At 33.5% G+C, this 14,457-nt stretch overlaps 1 protein-coding gene across 2 annotated transcripts in view; it reads left to right on the forward strand.

Annotated features, from left to right (window-relative positions):
- Positions 1-14,457, forward strand: part of LRRC40 (leucine rich repeat containing 40) — a 63,369-nt gene that overhangs the window by 15,381 nt on the left and 33,531 nt on the right. For both annotated transcript variants that reach the window (XM_007978313.3, XM_007978314.3), the window contains exons 2-6: positions 2,740-2,921; positions 4,664-4,737; positions 7,086-7,215; positions 10,856-10,979; positions 13,071-13,213. In XM_007978313.3, coding sequence (XP_007976504.1) covers positions 2,740-2,921; positions 4,664-4,737; positions 7,086-7,215; positions 10,856-10,979; positions 13,071-13,213 — 653 coding nt within the window. The remainder of the gene's footprint in view (positions 1-2,739; positions 2,922-4,663; positions 4,738-7,085; positions 7,216-10,855; positions 10,980-13,070; positions 13,214-14,457) is intronic.

Raw genomic sequence — 14,457 nt, forward strand, 5'->3', positions numbered from 1 at the left:
CGTTCTTCACAGAACTAGAAAAAAACTATTTTAAAATTCATGTGGAACCAAAAAAGAGTCCAAAGAGCCCAGGCAATTCTAAGCAAAAAGAACAAAGCTGGAGGCATTACACTACCTGATTTCATTATGCTGCTCTTTAAATGTATGTATATGTTTGAAATTTTTTATAATATCCAACTCCATAGTAATTATTTTCATATTTATATGCTGTTGACATTCATTTTTACATGGGTAGTTTCTATTTTAGATATTGGTAAACTACTTGTAGGATAGCTCCACAGAATTTCTTAACAATTAAGACTGTATATGTTTTTTAGTGGTTCTTATGGGACAGTTGCAACAGTGACATGAATCTTGATGCTGTAAGCTCTGGAAGAAATTGGGATACCTCAAAAACGATTAGTGGGGAAAAGAATGAGTAGTAAGTAATTGTTTATGGAAAAGCTGATGGATATATGTTCAATAATAGTACAATATCAACATGTATCTGCCGCTTGATAGTTCCCACAAAGACCAAGTTTGTTAATAAAAATATCTGAATAATAATAATAAGACATTAATACTCAGTATAGTTGATGGGTAACAGGTATTTTTGTTATGTTATGTATAAATTTCTTATTATCCCCACCTTTCTCCATCCAGAAAAGACATTTGTTATTACATTGCTTTTTAGGTATAACGGCATTAATATACCCATGTATAGATGTTAGAAGAAAATGCATGCACAAATATTCTATGTTTCATCTTTAGGAGTAGAATTGTGCATCTCACATAGCTTTTTCTATATACTCCTTTAGTGTTTTGTATTGTTTTATCTTGTCTTTTTTAATCTGGAGCTTTCTGTTTGTGACTCATACTATATGGCACATTAGTAGTTTTTTTTTTTTTTCCAGAGTCCCATTTATTTTTAGAAAAATATATGTGTGACCACATTTCTGTTGGCTGCTTTTTTGTCAGTAAATTCACATGCCAATTGCTTGGGTGATCTCCTTTTCTCTTTCATACTTAACTAATTATCCATACCTGCATACCAAAATAACAATGATGATGATAAGTTGTGCGGTGCTTTCGCTCTCAAATCAGTCAAGAATGGTAAAGTTATTTTATTTTGCTTCGCTTTAAAAGTAAACTTCCATCCACAAACAGAAACACAGGTGGATTCATGTTTTATTTTGCTAATACTTAAAGGAGATTCAGTGGTTGAAGAGTAGAGAAGCAGAGAATACCTAATCAGACATAAGGAGTAAGAGAGGGACCTTGTAATTTATTTTAATATGAATGTAGATAGCTCAGTTTTTTTCTTTTTCTTTTTTTAAGTTTTTTTCTCACTCTGTTTCCCAGGCTGGAGTGCCATGGTGTGATGACAGTTACTTACTGAACTTCAAAGTGCTGGGCTCAGGCAATCCTCCTGCCTCAGGCTCCCAAGTAGTAGGACTACAGGTGTGTGCCATCACACCAGCTGATTTTTTTTTTTTTTTTTAAGAGATAAGGTTTTGCTTTGATGCCTAGGCTGGTCTCAAAACTCATGGCCTCAAGTGATCCTCCCACCTTAGCCTCCCAAAGTGCAGGGATTATAGCTCTGGGCCGCCTTACCTGGCTGGCTCATTTTTTGAATGAGTATAAGTTTCATGCCTTTCAGGGGCTTGGCTTTGCTTCTGTAACACCATTTTATCTGATTAATCATCCAAAACTGCACTTAAGTGTCCTGAATCTGAAACTTTGACTATACCTTTTCACATAATCTCTGATGGTTTTGAAATTATAGCCTGTGGCAGCAAGGTATAACCAATTTTTGCCTTGATTAATACCAGCTTGAAGTTCTACATCATCCCTAAATGTAGTCCTACTTTTAACAAGGAGTGAAGGACTGTATTTAAAATAGTTTTGCTACAACACTACAGCATTCTACCTTCTGGAGCTTCAAGTTATCCCTGCTTAATTTGTACAGTCTTGTTTTCTATACAGGTGTTGTCACTTACTGCAGTAGCATAACACAGTGTTGTATGGTGCCGTAAGAAATAAAATTATATGTCAGATAAAATAGAGAGTAGCTACCAAAGTCAGATATTTCTCCCAAATGTTAATAAAAAGCAAGACAATATAGCACTGCTAGGCATTGAATCACATCTGTGGTACTTGTCTAGCTTTGTAACCCTGGCCAAATTATACATTCTCTTTGTGCTCTATTTTTCTCATCCATCCGATGGGAATAATAACACCTACTTTGCAGAATTGTTCCAAGGTTTAGATGAATTATTATGTTAGAAATATTTGTAAGTGTTAGCTATTATTACTAGTTCTTTCTGAGCCTTAGTATATACATTTGTTATAAAAGTTATTACATATACATGTTGATTTCCATGCCTTCTTTGTTAATCTGTTAGCCTGATGGTAAAATGCATTCTTTGTCTTACATATTTACCACAATGTGCTGTGCAGTGTATGTGCTTTTCAGTGTATGTAAACCTAGTAAATATAGTTGAATGAAGGTTAGAGTGAGAGCTAATATGTAGAAGACATATTATTGGTATATAGCCTTTTAAAATAAAATCAACTTTCACTCTAGTTACAATTATTGCTATTTGACTTATTTTTTGTTTCAGAAAATTTTTTTTCAATAGATAAATGGAATGGCTATTATAAAAGTATGTTACTTAGTATCTAGTTCTTGTTTTCATCTGTTTTTTTGTTTTTTGTTTTTTGTTTTTGTTTTTTCTGGTGTGGTGCTGATGGAACTAGTGCCGCAGTGTGTCTGGAGAATAAATGTGGATATCCCTGAGGAAGCTAATCAGAATCTTTCATTTGGTGCTACTGAAAGATGGTGGGAGCAGACAGATTTGACCAAACTCATAATATCAAACAATAAACTTCAATCACTTACAGATGACCTACGACTCCTGCCTGCACTGACTGTTCTTGATGTAAGTTGACTGACTATAAATATGGATTATTAATTGAAGAGACTCTAAAGCTAAATTTAGGCTTTGATAGCAGAAAACCTTTCATGTTGAGTTGGTAATGCAAGGACAGATAGTAAATTATTATGCTAGGCATAGCATAATGGTTAAAAGTGCAGGATTGGAGCACTAAGTTTCTAATTCTGACTTCTGCTACTAAATGGCTGTGTGACCTGGGAAGAGTTACCTCTCTGTGCCTTAGTCTCCACATCTATAAACCAAGACTGATACTACTACCTATTTAAAAATTTTGTTTGTAGAATTAAATAAGTTAATGAATACAAACAAAATCAATATTCAACAAGTGGTTATTTCTGCTCATCTTTTTTTCTTATTATTACAGTTTTGCACAGGCAAAATAATGGCATCATCATGGCTCACTGCAGCCTTGAACTTATGGGCTCCAGCAATTCTCCTGCCTCAGTCTCCCAAGTAACTGGGACTATAGGTGCATGCCACCACATCTGGCTATTTTTTTGTGTGTGTAGAGACGAGAGTCTCACTATGTTTCCCAGACTGGTCTTGAACTCCTGTCCTCAAACTCTCCTGCCTCAGCCTCCCAAGTGCTGGGATTACAGGCATGAGCTACTGCACCTGGCATATTGTTACTATTTTTATCATCATTATTCTAGATATTAAAGCAGGTCTATATGTATATATACTACTTGCCTTCAACCTCATTGAGTTCAATTATTGAACTTAAATTTTTTGTGTTTTTATTCAGGGATTCTTTTTAGTCCTTTGTTGCCATGTCCTGTGGTAAAGGGAAGCATGAGTAGTATATGTCAGAACCTGCAGGCTTCACAATCTGGTATACTTTACTTATCAACATAAAAAATCCTCCAGTTCATGTGTAGAAAAGTAGAATCTAAACAGATCAATTTTTAGGGACCTTTTTATTTTCTTAATTTGTAAAATAAATGGATTGGCTTACTCTAAGGTTCTTTCTACCTTAAAAACTATGATTCTGTGAGAACATGAGAAAAGTCCCTTTCTCTTTTCTCATACAATTTTTGTATATATTGACATAAATCATGTCATCAGAGAGCTGTTTTTAGTTTCTAACCCCCTCATCTCTTCTTTGAAATTGAAACTCTACTCAATGAGTTGAAATTTTTCTTAGTATAATATTTAAAGTGGATGACTTAACACTTCATGATTTCTGTCCCCTCCGCTCCCCTTGTCTCTTCTCCTCTCTTCCATTTTTTGAGACAGGGTCTCACTCTGTAGCCCAGGCTGGAGTGCAGTGGCATAATCTGGGCTCACTGTAGCCTTGACCTCCTAGGGTCAAGCGATCTTCCCACCTCAGCCTCCTGAGTAGATGGGGCTACATGTGTGCACCTCCATGCCTGACTAATTAGAAATTTTTTTTTTTTGAGAGACAAGATCTCACTAATTTGCACAGGCTAGTCTTAAACTCCTGGGTACAAGCAATTTGCCTTCTTTGGCCTCCCAAAGTGCTAGGATTACAGGTATCAGCCACTGCACCTGGCCTTACTTCATGATTTCTGAACAGCCATTTGGTCATCTTCAAGCTGTTCTACATACAGAACAAATATGTTGAACAGTAGTTCAGTAGTTCAACTTGTTGCCATTGAATTTGAGGAACAGGAGATTATTGACTAATTGTTTTGTACACAGGCAAAGCTTATATATTGTTAGTGATAAGACTAAAAATATTGTCTTTGTCTTTTAAAAACTTTTAGATACATGATAATCAGCTGACATCCCTTCCTTCTGCTATAAGAGAGCTAGAAAATCTTCAGAAACTTAATGTCAGGTAAAAATTAAGCTTATTTATTTCTTTATTGCCGTTATAATGGTTTAAATTTAATATTCTTTAAATTTTGTCAACATTAAAAAATATCTTTGAATTATCTCAGAAAGTACTTAAAGCAGAATAAGAATTTTAAGTTTTTTAAAGCTTTAATTCTTAGTTTGTTTGTTTTTTTCTTTGTTTTAGCATTACCCCCTTGATTTCTGATTTTACAAATGCAAGGCTAGTTGATTTTTTTTAAATGCTTAAATTTTTTTTTTTAATAAAACAATTCTTAGTGGTTTGTTATTGTAGTAAACCTCTTTGTTGACGTCTCAACTTTTAAGTTACCTTGATATTCTAAAAAATATCTAAACAATAATGAAGAAATGTAAAACAATTCTTTCATAAATGAAATATCTCCTAGTTTTTATTAGTAGTCGTTTTTAAACTTCTCCAAGGACTCCTGGGGTTCTACAGATATATTTTTGTAACTGTCATGGACATACTGGTACATGGGATGTTCAGTGGCAAAGGGTCTAGCTAACTCTATTTGCTTTCTGATACATACCCAGACTTTTAAGAAATAATAACTTTGCCTTATGTTTGTTATATAGACAGGCTATGGGAAAGGAGATTTAAAGAGGTCTTATTTTGGAGTAGAAATAAATGGATTAAGAACTGAAAGCATAGTTTGAAAAACTGTGGCTTATAAAATAGGTACGGTTACAGAGCTATGTAACATAATATAGTCAAGTTTGTTTTCTGGAGATAAGCTAACTGGTTTGAGGGAAAATAGTCCCTCCCAGTAACACTCCTCATTTGATGGAAAACACAAAATTACCATTGGCCAGTGAAAATATATATACATAAAGAGGTACTAATTATTTAGAACTCTATCAGAGTATCTTCCACTTACAAGTCAAAGGCATAGACGTGGCCTGTAAAGACAAGAGTGGAGATTGTTGAGAGGAAGAGAAGAAGCAGTAAGTGTTGAGTGACATGGCTTAAGTTTTAGATTGTATACTTAAGAGTATGCAGGTATGTTCTCAGTGGAAAAGTTTTAAAAAAAGTATGAATCTTAGGATGGAATAATTAGCTAAGAAAAGGAGATGGAGGAAATATATAGCTAAAATTACATCTCTTCCCAATTAGATCCCTATCAAGTATGCAAAGATTTCAGCTAAGTAACCAATAACAGTAACTGACTTAACAATATTATTGGTTCTTGTTTCAGAAGACATCTTTCAACTTTTTTTGTCCCAACAGGTTTTATTTTACTGTAATTTAGGGTTATTGTAAGCACCTTATATTTCCCATTTTCCACCTGTTATTTGTAAAGTAACTGTATATGGCATGAAAATAGCATGGAATTCATAAGTGAATATTTAAGTTGTGATAAACCTGGGAACTAGTTCAGTCATCTCTTAATTATCACGGAGTGTATCATCCTCCATGATTTGGGACTTCTAAACCATTACGCTGAATATCTCTACAGAAGGGCTTAACTGAAAAGACCAAGTATGAAGAAGAGTGGAATTGCGTATTACGTTCAACTTGACATCTTAGGTCCTCAAACAGAAATAGCTATTTTTGCCTTAAAGCTGAATCTCCATATAAGATGTAACTCCATTGTGGTATATGTGTGCATATAGTTTTGTCAAAATTCTGAAAGTCAGTTATAGTATGTATTAGTCCGTTTTCATGCTGCTGATAAAGACATACCCGAGACTGGGAAGAAAAAGAGATTTAACTGGACTTACAGTTCCACATGGCTGGGAATGCCTCAGAATCATGGTGGGAGGCAAAAGGCACTTCTTACATGGCAGCGGCAGGAGAAAAATGAGGAAGATGCAAAATTGGAAACCCCTGATAAAACCATCAGATCTTGTGAGACTTATTCACTACCACGAGAACAGTATGGGGGAAACCGCCCACATGATTCATATTATCTCCCACCGGCTCCCTCTCACAACACGTGGGAATTATGGGAGTACAATTCAAGATGAAATTTGTGTGGGAACACAATCAAAGCATATCACAGTATAACAAATTAAGAGTCTAGTATGTCCTATCATATTGCATGTCACATCAAGAGTTGATTATAGGCATGCAATCAAAACATCACAAATTATTTATGTTTGGTTAAAAGCCTTTATTTCTTATGTTATTTTTCTTTGAAACCCCAATGTGGTTACTTTAGATTACTATTATTGTAATGAGTACATATTTTTGGATAGGAATTTTGATAAGTACTTAAAATTAGTAACTGTATTTGATTTTTGTGAGTCATTGGTTAGCAAGAAATGTCTTTGATAAATATTTATTGTATTGCCACTAAATTATTCATCATTTATTTTATCAACCAATAGCCATAACAAACTGAAAATACTCCCTGAAGAAATTACAAACCTAAGAAACCTGAAGTGCCTGTATCTCCAGCATAATGAACTAACCTGTATATCAGAGGGATTTGGACAACTTTCCAATTTAGAAGATTTAGTAAGTTGTGATTTTCCAATTTTTATATAATTCTGGGCTGGTGGGATTTTTCATCAGGCTGAGAAATTAGATATATAATTGAAACTGTGGGAACATGGAAAACTGATTTTGTGATTAGATTATCAGAAATGTGCATTTCAATTAGATAGCTAAATTCGTCATTGTAAATTTGGTTTTCCTGTATTATGAAATCACCTTTAAGTTTTAATTTAGGAAGACTTTGGGAAGGGTGCAGTGAAGATTACTTTGTTATCCAGAGACTTTACAGCGTAGCAGAATAGAGGAAAGTTGTCTTTGGCATATACCAATTCTCTTTTCTAGGCCCATTTCCATTTCCTTCTTTATATTACCTGTGGCCCTTCTGCATTCCACATGCCCAGGTAATTCACTGAAGGTCCATCTCCTTTACTTTTCAAAATGGCCACACTTCCTGGCAAAATTTTAATTCTATTGTTTCACTTATCTTAAACAGAGATAACCATAAAGCAATACAAATATTATTTTAGTCATATATTATTATTATTTTATTTTTGGGGAACAGGGTCTCACTTTATCACCCAGACTGGAGTGCAGTGGCGCGATCTTGCTCACTGCAACCTCCACCTCCCAGGTTCAAGTGATTCTCCTGCCTCAGTCTCCCGAGTAGCTGAGATTACAGGCATGTACCACTACTGCTTGGCTAATTTTTGTATTTTTAGTAGAGATGGGGTTTCACCATGTTGGCCAGGCTGATCTCAAACTCCTGACCTCGAATGATCCACCCACCTCAGCCTCCCAAAGTTCCAGCATTAATCAGGCTTGAGCCACCACTGCTGGCCTAGTTGTATTATTAAGAATAATAAAAACAATAGACATTTATCTTTGAGCATTACATATGGCAAGGTAAGCAGTTTTATCCCCTAATACAATAAGAAAGTAAAGCTGATAAAAAGGAAATTTGAAGCTGGGCATGGAGGTTCGTGCCTGTAATTCCATCACTTTGGGAAGCCAAAGTGGATTTTCTGAGCCCAGGAGTTCGAGACCAGCCTGGAAAACATGACAAAACCCTGTCTCTACAAAAAATACAAAAATTATCCAGGTGTGGTGGCACATGCCTATAAGTCTCAGCTACTCAGGAGGCTGAGGCAGGGAAGTTGCCTGAGTCAGGGAGGTTGAGGCTTTAGTGAGCCATGATTGAGCCACTGCACTCCAGCATGGGTGACAGGAGGCCCTATCTCAAAAAAAGAGAGAGAGGAAAGAAAAAGAGAGAAAGGAAGAAAGAAAGAGACAGAGAAAAGGAAATTTGTCAAAAGTAATGCAACTGATAAGTAACAAAATTAGAATTTGCGTATAAGTCAATTTGACTCCAAAGTGTATCCATCTCTTTTTTTTCCATTTTACCACCAAAGGAATAAGATTCCACTCTAGGCTATACCATCTGAAAGACTTTAGCTGTATTAAATCAAAGATACTAATATATAATATCTACTCCACATAGTTAATTCATATTGCATTGTTATTCTTTTCCCTTTTACATGTTTTGGAAAGCTCCTGTCATTTTAGCTTGCTTTTCATTAAAGGAAGAAATTACTCCTTTTCTATTTTTGTTGTGTGTGCATCCTCCTTGATATTTCCCATCATTTTCTCTAGTGTTTAAAAGTCAAAACATATACTCTTCTCAACCATTCCTTCAGTGTCTTCTTGTCTTTCCATATGATCAGATCGGAAATAAGGTTTGGAAAGTAAAAGGCGTAGGTAGATAAAATGAATGGCAAAGGAAGAAGCCATCAGATTTTCTTATAAAAATTGGTGGTAAAAGGTAGCAGTTGTTTTAAAAGAGTCCATTTGGAGTTGAGAACTGAAAGGAAAATTTAAAATAAATAAAATTTCTACTATCCACCTTACATGTTCCAAAAGGCTCATTTGCATAATGAAAGGATGTTTCATTTCAGAATTGTGTTCTACAGACTCAGTGTCAAACCATAAATGTGAGCAACAATATATTAAAACAGATTAAACACCTATAATTTAAACTAGTAATATTACTAATATATACTAGTAATATAAGTAATAACTTACATAAAAACTGCTTAGCACAATGCAACTAATTATTTGCTAAAGGAATGACTTGGCATAAATGTGGATTAATTTATATACAGTGTATTTATGTTTTATATCAAGCAATTACTAACTGCACTAATTATTTAACTTTATTAGTAATTTTATTTAGAATTTACAAGGGAGTTTATTAGAATTATTTGGGTTTTAAAAAATGCTTTGAAAATTTCTGAATTAAGTTTTTTGTTAATATTATCTTAGGCTTTTTATTTTGGAATAATTTTAGGTTTATAGAAAAGCAAATATAGTAAAAGAGTTCTCATATACCCTACATCCAACTTTCTGTAATGTTAATATTTGATATAATCACAGGAACACTCAAATGTTCACATTGGTACAATACTGATTAAACTACAGACTTTATTTAGATTTTCCCAGTTTTTCCACTAATGTCCTTGTTTTTGTTTCAGAGTCCAATGCAGGATACCACATTGCATTTACTGTTACTAACTTTTCATATTATAAAATATTAGCAATCTTTTGATTCTTAGAGTTTTTAGTATTAGAGTTGTAGAATATGTTGTCTGTTGTAGATGATGGTAATATATTGTTATTATAAAATAATTATAGCAGTATGTTTTTAAAAAAAGATTTGATCCAGTATTTTTACCTTTTTTTATCTTCTTGGTTTCTTCAGAGTTACAAAATGTTACTGTTAGATTAAATGAATTGTTTAGTGTTAGATTATTTAATGTTATATTACATGAAAATCTTCAGAGAATGGTTTTCCATTATTTAAAGGAAAACCATTTTTTCTTATTCATTGTTGCCATTGATACTACTTAACACTTTGCTGTTATGTAGTGGAGCACTTTACACCTAATTTGAGTGTGATAAAAATTACCTGATTCGTAACAACGGCTTTTAAAGGGAGTTTCAAAAAAAAGTTCTCTTATAACTATTTATAGAAAAAACAAACATAATCATTTAAAGAAACAATGAGGTATAGCGATTATTTAAGCAATCTTGAGTGAATGAAGAGTAGAGGGTAGACTTCTAGTACCAGTCAGAGCTGACTTGCTGAGGTCAGCAGAAGAACCAACAGAAAATATTTTTTTTTCCTCAAAAATTTGAATGACCATTTTTTCAGCCTTATTTTTCCTTTTCTCAGGAATTTTTCTTTCTTGCAAAGATGTTTTTCATTTCACATGACAGTTTATTAATAATACGTCTAATTCTTCTTGGGCACTCCATAAATATTGGATGAATACATGAATTTTTGCATTGAAAATATGATGCATAATATGACATGACCTAGTTTTAACAGAATCCGTTATGTAAAATAGTTTTGAAGTTAGAATTCATTTATATCCTGTCTAGTACCATTGATGAACATGTAGTGGGCCTGCAGATATTGAAAAAGAATCTTGAAATGAATGATGATCTGTGAAATTTTCAGTGAATGAGGGTTACAAAACTTATCACATCTTAAGTAGTCTCTTTTATGTTGTAATTCCTTCAAAAATTTGAAATCCTTTTTAGGGCATTATTTATTTATTTTTTTACTTGTTTATTCATTTATTTTGTCTTTCTCTTTTTAAAGGATCTTTCAAACAATCGTCTTACAACTGTTCCTGCTAGTTTTTCTTCTCTGTCCAGTCTGGTGAGACTCAATCTTTCTAGTAATCAACTGAAGAGTTTGCCAGCAGAAATAAATAGAATGAAAAGTAAATATTTTCTGTTTTATATAATACATAAATTTGAAGTTGATGCAACTTACATTTAGAAAGTAATTTTTAATATAGTTACAGAGAACTAAAGTAGTAGATTTTTATAGTGATAAATGTGAACAATAGCAACGGGTCAGATTTTCTCCAGACCGTTATTATGTATCAACTGCCTAAAGAAATACTGTCATAAAGATACTTAGGCATATGAAAAAGAAGAAAATATGATTATTAGTTGTAGTAGGATTATATACCTAAGCTATACTGTCTTTCATTCATTCATTCTACATTCATAGAGAGGTTAGTCCCCTCTTACTGGTGAATCTACCTATGATATGTAGTTGTATTAAAGCTGTAGCCTCGTCATGGTCCATAAGTAATAATTCCGAGAAATAAGTCTTGTTTTGTCTGAGGTCCCAGGTTGTCAATCTTTTTTTAAAAAAAAAAAAAAGTCAAAATTTATTGTTTCTATTAAAGTTTGCCATCAAACCACAGTATTTGAAGTATTGTAGAACTAATATTAAGGGATTAAAAAAGTCAAGGTACATTTTAGTACCTTTTAAATTAGTATACTTAATTATAAAATTCTTAAGAGTCTAAAATCATTAGTGATTTTTTTGTTTGTTTGTTTAAAGAAACTGTTATTACCAGGCACCATGGCATGTGCCTGTAGTCCCAGTTACCCAGGTGGCTGAGGCAGGAGGATTGCTTGAGCCCAGGGAGTTCTGAGCCATAGTGCGGTTATGCCGATTGGGTGTCCACACGTAAGTTCAGCATCATTATGGTGACCTCCCGTAGTGGGGAACCACCAGGTTGCCTAAGGAGGGGTGAACCAACCCAGGTCAGAAACAGAGCAGGTCAAAACTCCCATCTGATCAATAGTGGGATTGCCCCTTTGAGTATCCACTACACTCAAGCCTGGGCAACATGGTGAGACCTCTTCTCTCTCTCTAAAAAAGTAAAATAAAATAGATTAATTAAAAAAACTGTTATTTTGTTATTATTTCTTGGTTGATGGTTAGTCTTTTTTTTTTTTTTTTTTCCTGATGTTTGTAAGCCTTCTTCAATTTTAAAAACCTCCCTTTTGTGGAGCAAGTCACAGAAATGATTGCCTGCATTCAGTTGCAGATAAGTTTGAGGTAAATTTCTAAAACTGTGTTGTTTTGCTTTAGATTAATAGTTATTTGTTGTTTAAAATTGGAGTTTTAAAATGAGTTAAATCTGCCCTAAATCAAATTGACTTTTTAGGGGAGTCTTTACTTGGGATACCAATAGTTAAGATTTTCCTGTATTTGTCATTTTTTTCAATAAGGATATTATAAGGAGCAGTTAAATGTAAAATATATCTAGAATGAAGATATAAGCAGCATGGACTTTTCATAAATTGAGTGGAAATATCTTGAGAGGTAGGAACATACAGATAATCAACTGAAAAATACATTTGAGTTTATAGTAATTTTTCTAATATCCAATGTTATGACCAGATGCTTTCTGTTTCTCAGCCATGACAATGATACTTTTAAGCTGTTACACAGAGTACATTTAGTTGTACTTTAACAGAGTACCAGAACTTTATTTTTAAATGTATTATGAAAATGACCTGGATTATTATTAAATTGCCCAGGCTGGGGTGCAATGATGTGATCATAGCTCAGTGCAAACCTCTATCTCCCAGGCTCAAGCATTCTTCCTGCCTCAACCTCCCAAGTAGCTGGGACTACAGGCATGCACCACCATGCCCAGCTAATTTTTCTTTTTATTTTTAGTAGGGACGAAGTTTCACTCTGTTGCCCAGGCTGGTCTTGAACTCCAGAACTCAAGTGATCCGCCCACCTTGGCCCTCCCAAAGTGCTGGCATTACAGCACAACTGGCCTAAATAATAATTTTAATATTACTATTTCTCTTTAATTATAATTAAATGTAGAAAAATTTACATTTATTTAATTCAATGGTGTTTGAATATTCTTGATTATATGGCACAGGTTCATAAGTCCTCATAGCAATTTCTTACACATTCTTTAAAGTTGTATGCGATCAGAAACTAATTTTTTTCTCTAGTATTTTTGTTTTTCACTGAATATATATTACAGGGTTGAAGCATTTGGATTGTAATTCAAATCTCTTGGAAACTATACCTCCTGAATTGGCTGGCATGGAATCACTAGAATTGCTGTATTTGCGGAGGAATAAATTACGTTTTCTACCAGAATTTCCTTCTTGTAGTCTGTTGAAGGTACTATTTAGTTGATTATTAAATAACTATTTTTTCCAAAAGTTAATTATTAAAATGCATTTTTTAAAGGAGCTAATGTTGTTTTACATTGGGACTATGTATTAGTTATAAGTACTGTGTTTTTCTTATGTTAATACTTTTCAGAATTTGAATATGATTACTTACATTAGTGGTATTTTTAGTAATACATTTTTAAAAACAATTTTAAAAATAGAGATTTGTCCATTTCATCTGACCAGTAGTTCATAACTGGAGAAGTAGTAGATAAAGAGGCTAAAATTGTAAGTAGGAGACCTGGAATACCAACCAGGATTATGCACCTAATTCTATAAAGTGCCACCTCTTACCTTTACCTAATCATAATCAAGTATGTTTGAAATGAATTATATTCTTTTGGCTTTAAGTATGTAGAGTTAATACTGTCTTCTAAATTTGCCATGGTTTGCCTTTCTTTATATATACCTTTAAGCTCTAGTGTTAAAAGAGTTTATTTTAAACAGAACGATGACATATAAAATGAACTGAAAAAGTTTTCCTTTAATTAAGAATAATTTTTCATCATCTGATAATTATAGTTTCTGTTAATGGCAAATCAGTATATAAAATAATCACTAATGAAAATGTTAAGTAACCAACTGATTACAGTTGATCCTTGAACAATGCAAAGGTTATGGGCATTGACCCCCATGGACTTGAAAATCTGTGTGTAGCTTTTGACTCCCCAAAAACTAGTGGTAGTCTCCTGTTGACCAGAAGCCTTACCAATAACATAAACAATTGATTAACATATAATTTGTATGCCATATGTATTATGTACTATGTTCTTACAATAAAGTAAGCTAGAGAAAATAATCTTATTAAGAAACTCATAAGGAAGAGAAAATGTGTTTACTATTAATTAAATGGAAGTCAGTCATCATAAAGGTCTTCATTTTCATTGTCCTTATGTTGAGTAGGCTGAGGAGGAGGAAGAGAAGGGGTTAGTCTTGCTGTCTCAGAGATGGCAGAGGTGGAGGGAAATCCATATATAAGTGGACCTGTACAGTTCAAACCTATTGTCGTTCAAGAATCAACTGTATTTATAGTACCATGCTGTATTGATACCACAATTTACATCATCTGCTTACAAGATGAATCCTGTGTCTGAAATGGTGAGCAACTTCAATCTATGGTATATGTCAAGCAATTCGACTTTTCTTGTAATGTCATGACTTTTCACTCCTTCTTGGGAGAACTTTCAGCAT

The sequence above is a fragment of the Chlorocebus sabaeus genome, chromosome 20 (assembly GCF_047675955.1).
Source record: "Chlorocebus sabaeus isolate Y175 chromosome 20, mChlSab1.0.hap1, whole genome shotgun sequence".
NCBI lineage: Eukaryota > Metazoa > Chordata > Mammalia > Primates > Cercopithecidae > Chlorocebus > Chlorocebus sabaeus.